The sequence below is a fragment of the Onychomys torridus genome, chromosome 3, assembly GCF_903995425.1.
Source record: "Onychomys torridus chromosome 3, mOncTor1.1, whole genome shotgun sequence".
Taxonomy (NCBI): Eukaryota; Metazoa; Chordata; class Mammalia; order Rodentia; family Cricetidae; genus Onychomys; species Onychomys torridus.
In genome coordinates, this window is record NC_050445.1 from 113,742,798 (window position 1) to 113,755,695 (window position 12,898).

Below are 12,898 nucleotides of genomic sequence, written 5' to 3' on the forward strand. Positions count from 1 at the left end.
TTTTCACAGCACAGCCTCCCTCACCCGACGCTCTCCCTTTCCCTTCCAATGTCTGAGAATTTCCATGACCTTGATCCACATTAGAAACAGTTCCAGAGCGGCATGCTTCACATCTCAATCTGCAAAGAAGCACCACTATTTTTATGTGCTACTCTCTTGATTCTGAGAGCCGGTCCAAACCAGGGGTGGGAAGAGCTACCAGGCTACCCCAGTGCTGGGCAGGGACCATTTTAGGCAAACCACTTAAGAGATGCTCAGTCTCAGTATAACTTCCCCTCCACAGAGCTCCCCCCTCTGCCCCATTATTATTGCTGTTTTGAGACTGAGACATGGTCTCATGCACATGTACACTAGGCTGGCCTCAAGTTCACTATACAGTAGAGGATGGCCTCAACTCCTGATCCTCCTGCCTCCATCTGCCAAGTGCTGGAATTACAGGTGTGTGCTACCATGTCCTACTTCCTAATCCCTGTCTCTACCGGCTCCATCCTGACCTCCTGTAGTAATGAAGGTTCATAATTACTGAGCCTCATTAAAGCATCTAGTTCCACAGATGTGCTCAGCTACCAATTTGGAAAAATGTCTAATTATTTTACATAGGTTATACTGTTGGTAGCATATATATATATATATATATATATATATATATATGATTTTAATACATATAATTTATTATATATGATTTTATTTTAGAATATGTTTCATGAAGCCCAGGCTAGACTGAAAGTTCTGATTTTTCAGTCTCCACCTCTCAAGTGCTGGGATTACAGATATGTGTCACCACACTCTGCTTGATATTTACATAGTCTAAAAGGGAACACTTGCAAATGGAAAGAAATGTTGAATTATTATTACACCAAGACTTAAGACTGAAAAAGTCAGAGAGAAGACCGTTTTGTTGGTTTTTGTTTTTGAGATGAGGTCTCGCTGTGTATTTCTATCTAGCCTGGATCTCAACATGTACACCAAACTACCCTCTCTGCCTCCCAAGTGCTGGGATTAAAGATGTGTACTACCACTCATGGCTGAGGATTGGATTTTTTATTTTTTATATGTATGAGTGTTTTGCTTGTGTGTATATCTGTTTACCACATGTCTGCCTGGTGACCACAGAGGTCAATAGAGGGTGTCAGATCCCCTGGAGCTAGAGTTATAGACAGCTGTGAGCTGCCAGATGTGGGAAGTAGAGCTCAGGTCTTCAGGAAGAGCAGGAAGTACTTTAAGTGCTGAGCTATCTCTCCAGCACTGCCCCCTTCCACCCCAGGAGGGTTGTTGGTTTTTTTCCCCTGAGACAGGGTCTCACTAGGTAGCCCAGGCTTGCCTTGAACTCAAGAGAGCCACCTGCTTCTGTCTCCCAAATATTAGGATTAAAGGTGTGTTTGAGCATGCCCAGCTCAGGAGTGCATTCTTAAAACTCTAAATTTACTTTCTGCATCCGGCCTTAGCTTCCTCTTCGAGTGAGGGGCATGGCACCCCAACAGCCACCCCATTCTGTCATTTCTCAGAGGCTGTCCAGATCACTCTGGCTCTTTCCAACCTTCACGGGTCCTAACAGCACAGCTGTACTTCTTCTGCAGTGCTGACCTCGTGGGCACTTTTGTGTCTGGCCTCCATCAGGTGAGACCGCCTGCTTTGTCTCTCCACTGTTCTCCTGAGAACCTTCCAGATGTGACACTCGGGGATCTCTGATGATAGGTGAGGAGCCAGTGTGCCCTCTAGTCTACAACTCATTTCTACTACAGTGGCTCCTGGAAATAGAAGTGGAGATTCAGTAGTTGGGTCCTTCAAAGTTGAATGAATGAAATGTTGAGTTTTCATCTGTGGGCTTTCCAAAGCCTGAACCAGCAACCCAAACCAAGATCAAGGGCAGTTTTTCAACAAGGGTGCTAAGACAAGTCAACAGAGCAGGGAGGAGACTTCATTAGATGGTGTTGGGACAACCATAGGCTCACGAACAAAAAGAAAAGAAAACAAAAACAAAAAACAAAGATGGGCCCTATCCTTAGATGCAAACTCACTCAGAATGGATCGAAGGTCTGGAGAGAAGCTAAAACAGGAAGACAATAAAGACACAGGAGTCGCTGGGCGGTGGTGGCGCACGCTTGTAATCCCAGCACTCGGGAGGCAGAGGCAGGTGGATCTCTGTGAGTTCGAGGCCAGCCTGGTCTACAGAGTGAGTTCCAGGACAGCCTCCAAAGCTACAGAGAGAAACCCTGTCTCGTGAAAAAAAAAAAAAAAAAGTTAACAGAATGAGAAATAATTTTAAGTCATGTATTTCTCTGATAAGAAACATATACCCCAATTACCAAAAGGATTCTTATAAGTCATTAAGAGGCTACGTAATTCAATTGAAAAGAGGGCAAGGGGTGTGAATAGACACTTCCCTAAATAAGATACTAAGATGGTATGAACCACAGAAGATACATGGCATCGCCAGCCCTCTAAGGCATGCTGTCACAGGCACAATGAGGCATCACTCCATGGGCATTCGCTGGCAACAATGCAAGTGGCAGATTCCCATGAATGGATAAACAAAGTGTGTCACAGCCATAAAATCAAATGTTGCTTAGTCATAAAAAGGAAGTGTGGATGCATGCTACAATCTGGATGAACCTTCGAACATGATGCTGAGCAACAGAAGTGACTCACAGGAGACTACACATGGAGAATCTATTCACACAAGATTCATCATCAATCAATACACAAAGAACGTGGATCTGTGGTAGCCTGCGGCTGGAGGCAGGAGACAATTCAGGGGGAAAGCGAGCTTTCTTCTTGGGGGATGAGAATGTTCTAGAATTTGGTTATACAACCTTCTGATTACATCAAACAACTCTGACTTGCACAATTTAAATGGACAAATTAATATGCCTTATGTCATAGCTTTAGTTGTTAACTTGACACATATCTAGAGAAACCCTGAAGGGGGAAACCTCAACTGAGTAATTGCCTTCATCAGATTGGCCTGTGAGCATGCCAATGAGCATTTTCTTGATTACTGACTGATGTGGGAGGGCTCAGCTCACTGTGGGTCTGGGCTGTGTAAGAAAGCTAACTGACCATGAGCCCCCAGCCAGCCAGCCAGCCAGCCAGCCAACAGCATCCCTCTGCTGTTTGGCTTCCCTTGATGATGGTGTGGTGATATTTTGTTTGTGATCTAACAAATAAAGCTTGCCTGAAGTTCAGAGTGCGGAGCTAAGCCACTAGTTATCCAGAGGCCAGGCAGTGGTAGCACACACAGTTAATCCCAGCACTCAGGAGGCAGAGGCAGATGGATCTCTGTAAGTACAAGGCCACCCTGGGCTACACAAGATTGATCCTGTCTAAACAACAAATAGAGCCAAGCAGTGGTGGCACACACCTTTGATCCTAGCTAGCACTTGGGATGTCCTGCCTTTAATCCCAGCACTAGAGAGGTGGAGACAGGGAGTGATATTGCTGGTGGAGAGAGGAACTGATTAAGGTGAGGTGGAGACAGGAGCTCGGCCTTTCAGTCTGGAGGAGTCTGGAGGTAAGTCTCTCTAGTGGCTGGCTGCTCTGCTTCTCTGATCTTTCAGCATTTGCCTTGGTATCTGACTCCAGTTTTTAGTATTAAGACCAACTAGGATTTGCGCAGCACGATGGACTGTAACCAGTGAGCTAAAACAAGCCCTCTCCTCTCAGAGTTGTTTTTGGTCATGGTTTATTACAGCAACAAAAAGCAAGTATTTTCTTAATGTGGGATAAAGAAATTGTTGGCTGTGTTGTTGAAAACCTCATAGACCTGTCAGTAATAAGTCCAACACTTGCTCAAATCATAAAGGGTGGTAAAGATTTCTGTCTCCTAAGACACCAACTCCTGGTTCATGTGGCGTCTTGTGTGCCTGCAGAACTGTAGAGGGCCCGAGTGCCCAAATCCTGACCTGGGCTTCTCACTGTGGAGACTTCAATTCTATACATCTATGAGTTCTCCTTCCCATGACAAATTACACTTGGTGCTTAGAGCAGCATCATCAAGAGACACGGTCTCTGCTGCTGTGCGCTTCACTCATTGCTAAGGTGCAGAGGGGAAGCAGAAGACACACCAGGACAGCCAAACCCTAAGTGTCAAAGGCTGTTCTCGCCCTGTCTTCTGCACAAACTCTTTAGCTCCAGGCCTGGGCTTACTCCCTCATCCCTTCTCCTCAATATAGACAGGAGCGGGTACGAGCGGACAGGAGGGGCTAAAGAAGCTCTTGGAGCATGCACTGCTTCTCCATTCTGGGGTGCACACTGGGTACCCACTTCATGCAAGGACGGGCTTGATTGGCTGGTGGCTCTGGGATAGTCCCTGGCCTGGGTTATCAGGACACGTGATCACACAGGAGCAGTTGGTGAAGAACGGCTAAGCATTTTCTTAGGCAGAAACTCTATCTATTATGGAGTTGAGAACAGGCATCAATAGATATATCCTGAAATAAATGAACAAGTGGATTTAGAAAAACAACCTTAAGTCAGCTTTATTTTTAAAGTGCTTGAGATCAAAACAAAACAAAAAACAAACAAACAAAACCAACAGCAGTAACTGAAGACAGCACACACCAGAGTGTGGAGGCTTGAGGGCCAAGTGGATGTGCATAGCAAGATGGATGGAAGGTCAACGTTTGCTAGCTTCAGAAAGTCTGAACCAGGCCACAGCCAAGATGTCTAATTACTGCTTACAGGTTCCTTAAAAAGGTGTTTACCTGCAGGAAAAGAAGATCTAATGTTACACTGAAGTTTCAATACCCCCCAGTGTATGCGTCTCCAGTCTCACGAGCATTTATGAGGCGAGGAAATGTGAGCTGCCCAGGGTCAGAGAGCACCAAGTGGCAGCTGGGCACAGAACCCACATGTCTTCCATGTCTCTCACTTTAGAACACCTTAGGGGGGACGTCAGCTGGCCAGCAGACGCTGGAGTCAACTGGCTGATACTCACTAACCCAGCACACTTGGAGCTGGGATTTTACTGTAACTTGCATAAGATCCCAGGGCTTTGGAGTGCGGAATGCAAGTGAAGTACAAAGCAAAGGCCAGACACAGCGAGCAGGAGAGGAGAGCACTGCACTGGGGACACTGCACTGGGGACACTGCAAAGGCCAGACAGAGAGCAGGAGAGGAGAGCACTGCACTGGGGACACTGCACTGGGGACACTGCAAAGGCCAGACACAGTGAGCAGGAGAGGAGAGCACTGCACTGGGGACACTGCACTGGGGACACTGCAAAGGCCAGACACAGTGAGCAGGAGAGGACAGCACTGCACTGGGGACACTGCACTGGGGACCACTGCAAAGGCCAGACACAGTGAGCAGGAGAGGAGAGCACTGCACTGGGGACACTGCACTGGGGACCACTGCAAAGGCCAGACAGAGAGCAGGAGAGGAGAGCACTGCACTGGGGACACTGCACTGGGGACACTGCAAAGGCCAGACACAGTGAGCAGGAGAGGAGAGCACTGCACTGGGGACACTGTACTGGGGACACTGCAAAGGTCAGACACAGAGAGCAGGAGAGGAGAGCACTGCACTGGGGACACTGCAAAGGCTGAGGCTCTGCCCACCTGTCTCATGAGCTCTTCTTGTTTGGCGGCGTTGCTAGAGAAATCGTCACTGACGTTCAGCACCAACACTGGCACGTGCTGCAGAGCTTCAAAGTGGAGCCTGGAGCAGGAAGACAGAAATGCCAGGGTAACGTCATTTACCCACCACACTACCATTCAAAACCCGATGCCTCTGCCTGTGGACAGTAGTAGTTTTAAAAGATTCAATGAAACTGCCTCCAAAGTGGAAGGCTGAGACGCTCTCTAGTCCTGAAACTGCTGCTAAAGTCAGCACTCCAAACATTTGAAGTGAATACTCCAAGCCTGAAGGAGGACAGGCAGAAACTAAGAGTCTATTCAAACGGACATTTTTCTAAAACATGTCAGCCCTCCATCCTGAGCCAAATTATGACAAGCATTCATCACAAGGTACAAACTGGGGAAGAGGAAGGAAAGGAAGGAGGAAGAATCTTCCAGATGCCCTTCGGGACACATGAGTTGTATCTGACAGGACGTCTCCTAGCTGACAGATGTTGGGCGCTTCCCTCTCTGTCCTGACAGTTCTGGGCTGTGTGCTCAGCTTGAGCTCAGCATGGTGGTGGAGGCCTCTGTCTGCCGGTTACATACTCACTTGGTAGTCTTGTGAATAAACCAGTCTTCATGCTGACCGTGCAGCTGTTCAAGATACGCCAGCTCAATGCCTTTCTCTTCTTCTCTGGCCCTCTGGTACAGTCTTTCCAAACAAACCTAAAAGACAATCCCCCTGCTGTTACATTGCAGTCTTCCAGAGCCAAGCAACCCACATATATCTGTATGTCTTCTTTGGGTACCACAAGCCATGACCTTGCTTCTGCTGCCTTGTTCTCTTACTCAGAACACTGGTACCATTTTGTTCACCTCTGCCTCAGACTGCTCTTCCTTGGAGTAGCCTTGGCTGGTTAACAGCAAACACCTTTCTCCCAGTCAGCCACACTGGGAACTACATCAAGAAGGCAGGAGAGTCTAGCCTCTCTACTGGCTGTCTCTCCCCTCTGCCTTGGTGCTCATGCCTCTCATCTGGACATTCCAAGAGTCTTCTGCCTCTCTGTCTCCTGCATGAAGAAGTGCATGGAAGAGAGCACAGGCCTTACTTACAGTCAGTCAGCTGTCATGTGCAGGTCCTGCAGTTGCAGTGGGCTGCCCATTCTCCATCCTCCACCCACCCAGAGGTAGTGAGGCTGCTCTAAGGTAAGGCACATTAAGATTCTAGCAAAGGCCAGTTCTCCTCCTAGGCTGTCCCTCACTCCAGCCTTCTATGATACTTGTGTCTCCACTTAAAGTACTCTGCTCCATAGGTTCTTTGCCAGCTAGACATAACCACAGGCTTTAAGGAGTTGTAAATTTGCCATCCTCTTGCCTCAGCTTTCCAGGTGCCTGGATCATGAGTGCCATTCTACTTGTAAAGTGACAAGCAATTTGAAACATCTCTTTCATACTAGACCAAGAACTCACTCTGGAGCGGACATCTGCATAGGTCAAAGCTAACACTCAATGAAAGGAAACTTGAGTCTTGACACTGGCTCCTCTCTCCCTTCCCCTTTTGTACAACTAGTCGGCTTCCACCTGCAGGTCTGAGGTTCTCTGCTTCTGAGACCTGTGTCTCCTTCACCCAGCGCAGAAGGCCACCCTTCCCATGTGTCCTCCACTTCCTCAGCTCCTCCCTGCTCAGCCAGACTTTTTTTTTTTTTTTTTGGTTTTCCGAGACAGGGTTTCTCTGTAGCTTTGGAGCCTGTCCTGGACTATCTCTGTAGATCAGGCTGGCCTCAAACCCACAGATATCCACCTGCTTCTGCCTCCTGAATGCTTGGATTACAGGTATGCGCCACCACCGCCCGGCACTTGGCTCCTTCTTATGGGACAGACCAAGCTCCTTCCTACCTCAAAACCTCTACTCCAAATGTTGGTTTTGCCTGAATTGCCCCTGTTCCTCTTTCTGCCTGGCCAAACATGTCAGTATCCATGTCAGCTGTCCTGAAGGATGGGCAGGTTAGCCCACTGACTCAGGACTCTCCCCCTTTCCCTTAAGGAAATGAAACCACGCAAACAACTTTTCTTTAGCTCCCCCACCGGTGCCCCTGTTTAATTTTACTTCTCTGAGGTAGTTCCAGATCTAGTCCAGGCTGACCTGGCACTCTGTTGTCCCTCTTTCTCAATAAACTCCTGACTTCAGCTACTGAGTTCTCCTCACACCAACCACTGTGATCATGCTTTCAGCAGCAGTTTATGCACACATACACTCTTTACTCCATCTTCTGAAATGTACAAAAGGCACAAGCTCTTCCTATTACAGGCTGCCCAACTGCCTCCTCAGAGATTAACCACACTACATTTCCACAAGCAAGCAGCTTCAGCTAAGTTACTTTATTTTCTCCTAAGAGAAAAATATTGTCTGAATTGGAGTAAATGAATATTAAAAACAATATAACCATGTTTTCAAATACACACAAGGACAGAACAATTCTTGCAAAAGCTATTTATAATTCTTCACACATTGACTACAGACAACCATTGACACCAGCCTGGATCTATTAAAATCAGTTAGTATTTCCCTTTCTATTATTAATTTGCTAAACTGAGCAAACCTTTCTTCCCTTTAAAGTCTAGACAAAGTCCTATTTTGAATATTTGGCATAATTCTTACTTCACTGACATGGTTATAATGAATTATTTTATTTATTTAGTGTTTTTTTTTTTTTTTTTTAAAAAAAAGACAGGGTTTCTCTGTGTATCCCTGGCTGTCTTTGAACTCACTCTGTAGACCAGGCTGGCCTCGAACTCATAAATCTGTGTACCTCTGCCTTCTGAGTGCTGGGATTAAAGGAGTGCACACCACACTCAGCTAATAAATTATTTTAAACCGGTCCCACAGAACAGTTTTATGCTGGCCCCACTTCATTTCAGTCCCCACAGGGAACACACACCAGAATGGGAAGGGGAAAGATGGTGTGGGTAGAGGTGGCAGGCAGGGACTCTGTGGTCAGCTTCCCCGGACCTGCTAGCTGTGACTGTCAAAGGGTCTGCTCACTATGTCACTGAAGTCTCAAGCTCAGGTGGCACTTGTTCCCATGCAGCCCCCAGCACTGTGTCCATGATTCACTGTTCCAGACAGGGGTAGGAATCCTGAGGCATACAGCCAGCTGCACCCTCTCTTCTTGACTCCAAGGGGTAGGGAACACAGGTCCAGCTATTTCTCTTCCAATTAGTATTATTATTGTGATTGCCAGTTTCCTTGAATTTAGGGGAGGACAGGTGGAAAGCCTATCTCACAGACTCTGAAGCCAGTATTTGCCAAGAGTCTGTGTTGTGCTGGGCACTAGCTTGAACCCATGCCCTATTCATCCTCTGGCATTCTTGGGTTCCTGTATCTAACACCATCCAAACAGCACTAAAATCTCAAATCATCACAAATAAATCACTTCAATTAGCCTCCAAAGGGACACACCAGCCCCCAGTGACAGTCACCATTACTACCACTGCCCTTTCCTTTCGTACAGACCCTCAAAGGGCCTTAAGCAGGAGGGAAGGGAGGCTGGCTTGCTCTGTGGAGCCCTGGTTTACTCTCAGCTTCTCCTGGCACGGCTGCCCTGGCCCTGAGATGACCATGCTGTTGCTGTCTCTCTCAGAATAGGCTAGGGCAACTCTCCCTTCTCCCAGCCTCAGCCTTCAACACCCTGCTTCTCAGTAGTACACACACACACACGCACACGCACACGCACACGCACACGCACACGCACCCACACACGCACACGCACCAAGAGCTGTTAGAAGAGGAGGGAGGAGGAAATGTCATATTAGAAAAAAGAAGCCCAGCCAGGCATGGTGGGACACACCTTTATCCTAATACCTGGGAGGTAGAAGCAGAGGCAGGTGGGTCTCTATAAGCCTGAGTCTGGTCTACATAGTGAATTCCAGAACAGCCAGAGCTACTTAGTGAGACACAGTCTCAAAACAAAAACACCCTCCCAAACAAAACTTCCTTCAAGGTTGAGGATTTAGCAAGGCCCTGGGTTCCATCCTTAGCTCAAAAAAAAAAAAAAAAAAAAAAAAGAAAAGAAAAGAAAATCTCCTCAAACAAAACAAAACAAAAAAAACCCCCTAAAAATCAAAACAAACAAGAAACTTAAAAAAAGAAAAAGAAAAAGAAAGGCGTCCAAACCCAGCCCCAGGCTGCACTCACAAACCTCTCTCCTGGCTGCCCCTTCCTTCTAGTCCTCTCCTTGGGGCCCTGCAACGTGACATGACAGGAACTCTCCCATTTGTCCTCAGCTCTGCTCAGTGTGCCCCCAGGCTCCCTTCTGTCCACAAGCTCAGCCGCAGGCTGCAGACAGCTGGCTTGCTTTCTGCAATGATGGACGGTCTTGGCATCTGACCATACCTGTGAAGTGTCTCTCAAAAGCTGACAGCAGTATCTTTCAAGGAAAAAAAAAAAGCTTTTCCTTGACTTAGAATCCTGCCCTCAAGAGTCTTTCAAGAGATCTACTTTACAGACAAAGACTCCTTCAGTGGAACACTTTCCAGGGTTTAGACAAGGTCACTACTAGTCAGCAGGAGCCAAGGGCCAATGCTGTCTCCAGAGGCCTCCTGTCATGACATCATCTCATGGGCTAAACTGGCTCCAAAGTTCAAGTTGCAGAATCAGAGCCAGGGAGCACAATTCTGCAGTCCTCCTACCCGAGGGCCTTCTCAAGGACCAAACTGTGGGCTACAAATTAGAATGAGGGAGGAAACCTTCCTTCCTCCCTCCTTCCCCCCTTCCTCCCTCCCTCCTTCCTTCTTCATAGTCTAGTCAGAAGACAGAAGGGACAACTGAAGCATCAGTTGACCTGACATGGGAATGGGCTAAAGCAGGTGGCTGCAGGGCTGAGTGTCCGATCTGCAAACCTGGAGCTAAAAACAATGCCTAGTTTGTTCTAGCTTGTTTCTCCACCAAGAGAAACTTCTACATACAGGCAACTGCTTGAGCATGCTGCTGCAGCTGCAGAAGGCCCCTGGGAGATGGGTGCTCAGTGCTAGAGTATTGGTGTATACTTACACTCTCTTTGCTGGTGAGGCCCACAGACCTAACTTCTCTAACCAGGAAACCAGAAGCTTAGAGGAGGTCATCTCTTACGTTTCAGGCAGTTCTAACATCTAAGATTTTAGGTTCAGAGTTACCTGGGGAGAAGCCTGGAGATAGATGAAGCCATGTAACAAGAGCCGGTTTGCAAACTCCTGCAGGAGAAAAGAATGCCAGTCCTGATAGATGTGCCATTCGATGTCACTGAGGGAACCATTTTCAAAAAGATTCTTTGCAAAGATATACCTGGTTGGGAATGTTGAGTGGGAGGTTGGGGTGAAGGAGAATGGGAAGTGGGATGAAAGACAGAAGAGGGAGAAAAGAAGAAAAATCAATAACTGGTTTGTTCATGTTTATCCAAATCACTTAACCATTCTAGCTCCCATCAGCCTTTAGGAAATATGAGTTATTTTGAAAAAAAAAAAAAACATTTTATTACTTATGTGTGTGTGTATATCTTCGTGTGGGTTTGTGTACCTGCAAGTGGGTGCTTGTGGAGGCCAGAAGAAGGCACTGGATTCTCTGTGTTAGACTCACAGGCCGTTGTGAGCCAGTTGATGTGGGTGCTGGCAATGAAAATTGGCTCCTCTATAAGAGAAGCAAATGCTCTTAACTGCTAAGCCATTTCTCCAGCCCTGGAAATCTGGGTTCCCAGTCTACAGCATCCATCCTGCTCAGCACTGTAATGACACAGGCCCACACTACAGCTCACAGATGGAACAGCCCACTACAAGGAAAGGGCCTTCAGAAAGGGGTCTAGTCAAGACACACAGCATGCACATGGAAACCCGAACCTTACAGATTTCTTCATTACTATAGCAAGACTCCAGACAAAACCCAAGGGAATGGAGGGTAAGCCACCCTTCCACACTGCATTTCAGAATGAGGGCTTCTGAGCCATCAATGCTTTGTAGCTGAGAAGCAGGGGGACACCAGCCTGTGGTATCAGCTCTGGAGCTGACTCTGGCAATACCAAGAGCATACAGGAGCCTAGCTTCCTCTACTGAGCTTCCCATCAGATCAAATATGGCTAAAGCTGAGATATCAAACTAACTTCCCTCTTTGCTTACTACCACAACAGAAGGAGGACCTGGTAAATCGAGAAATCAGAGCTGCAGAAACCATGGCTTCCAAAGAGCCAATTCTGCTTTTAAAGCTTGATACAAAACAGAATTTACATCCACAACAATGAACTCCGGTTTCTAAGGCAACCTCAGTAACTGGCCACTTCTGGGGAAATGAAATTTAAAATCCTTCTGTGACTGGCTCAAGGAAGTGCAAACTGCAAAGCTGTGTTACTTTACGAGTGGTTTTCACAGTGACTCTGCACAGTCTGGTCTAGCTGCAGCTTCCATAAGCCATGTTGCCTTGGAAAGCTACCTGACTCTCAGCCCACAGGAGGGAATGACTATATATCGTAATTGTGAAGTGCTCAGAAGGGTGGCTATCACTCAGTAACCAACAATCCTAAGTCATTATAATTGCTCTTCCTAGGCCACGAAGACGCTAATTTGCAAACTCCAAAAGTGAACTTGTCCAGACTAGCCTGTTTCGGCTACAGCTCTCTGAAGGCAACAAGGAGGTAACTTTTATAACTCAAGTTTTGAAAAATGCTGCCAGCTTCTCCAAGGACAGCTAAAAGACAAAAGTTGTGTCTTGCAAATAAAGACGACCAAGCCTATAGCAGGGCCTCTGTCTCTCCTGGGGTGGGCACTTCCTGTTCTCCATAGCTGGTGATAGTGGCAGAGAAGTGTGGGTCTGCAGGTAGAACAGGGCTGAAGGACCTAGCAGTCCTGAGCTCTGTTCCAAAGCCGCACTGGTGTTTTTATTAATTCAACCAGAAAACACTTCCATTTCTTCCTCCCTGCAATACTGTCCTCTGGACACCACACACATCACACTTGTGAACATGTATGCAGTCCTTGGGAAGGAGTGTCCTAACTGGAACAGGGACTAAGGACTCTGGTGTTGTCCTAGGGCAAAGCCTGGTGCAGGAGATAGGAGTTTTTCCCCTTTGGCACTGGGGCTTGAACTCATGCCTTGGACACAAAAAGGACCACTGAGTCATACTCTCAGTTCCTAAAATACATTTTTAAAGGAATGGAAGTCTAAATACTCTTGAGATTAGATTGATAACAGGTTATTCTTTCTACCTGAAAATGTCCCCCTTCAATGAAAGCAGCTTCTATGGTGTAACGGCACACAGTATAACCAACTGCCTATTCCTTTACAAGGAAATGTCAAGACCCAGATAGTTCTTAACAAT

The 12,898-nt window shown here is 47.0% G+C and overlaps 1 protein-coding gene across 2 annotated transcripts in view; it reads right to left on the bottom strand.

Moving 5' to 3' along the window:
• Positions 1–4,452: 4,452 nt before the first annotated feature.
• Dguok (deoxyguanosine kinase) overlaps positions 4,453–12,898 on the bottom strand; it is a 28,082-nt gene continuing 19,636 nt past the window's right edge. For both annotated transcript variants that reach the window (XM_036182694.1, XM_036182695.1), the window contains 4 exons: positions 10,731–10,878; positions 6,169–6,284; positions 5,559–5,658; positions 4,453–4,703 (listed from right to left, as the gene is read on the bottom strand). In XM_036182694.1, the coding sequence (XP_036038587.1) occupies positions 4,677–4,703; positions 5,559–5,658; positions 6,169–6,284; positions 10,731–10,878 (391 nt within the window). In that variant the 3' untranslated portion in view covers positions 4,453–4,676. The remainder of the gene's footprint in view (positions 4,704–5,558; positions 5,659–6,168; positions 6,285–10,730; positions 10,879–12,898) is intronic.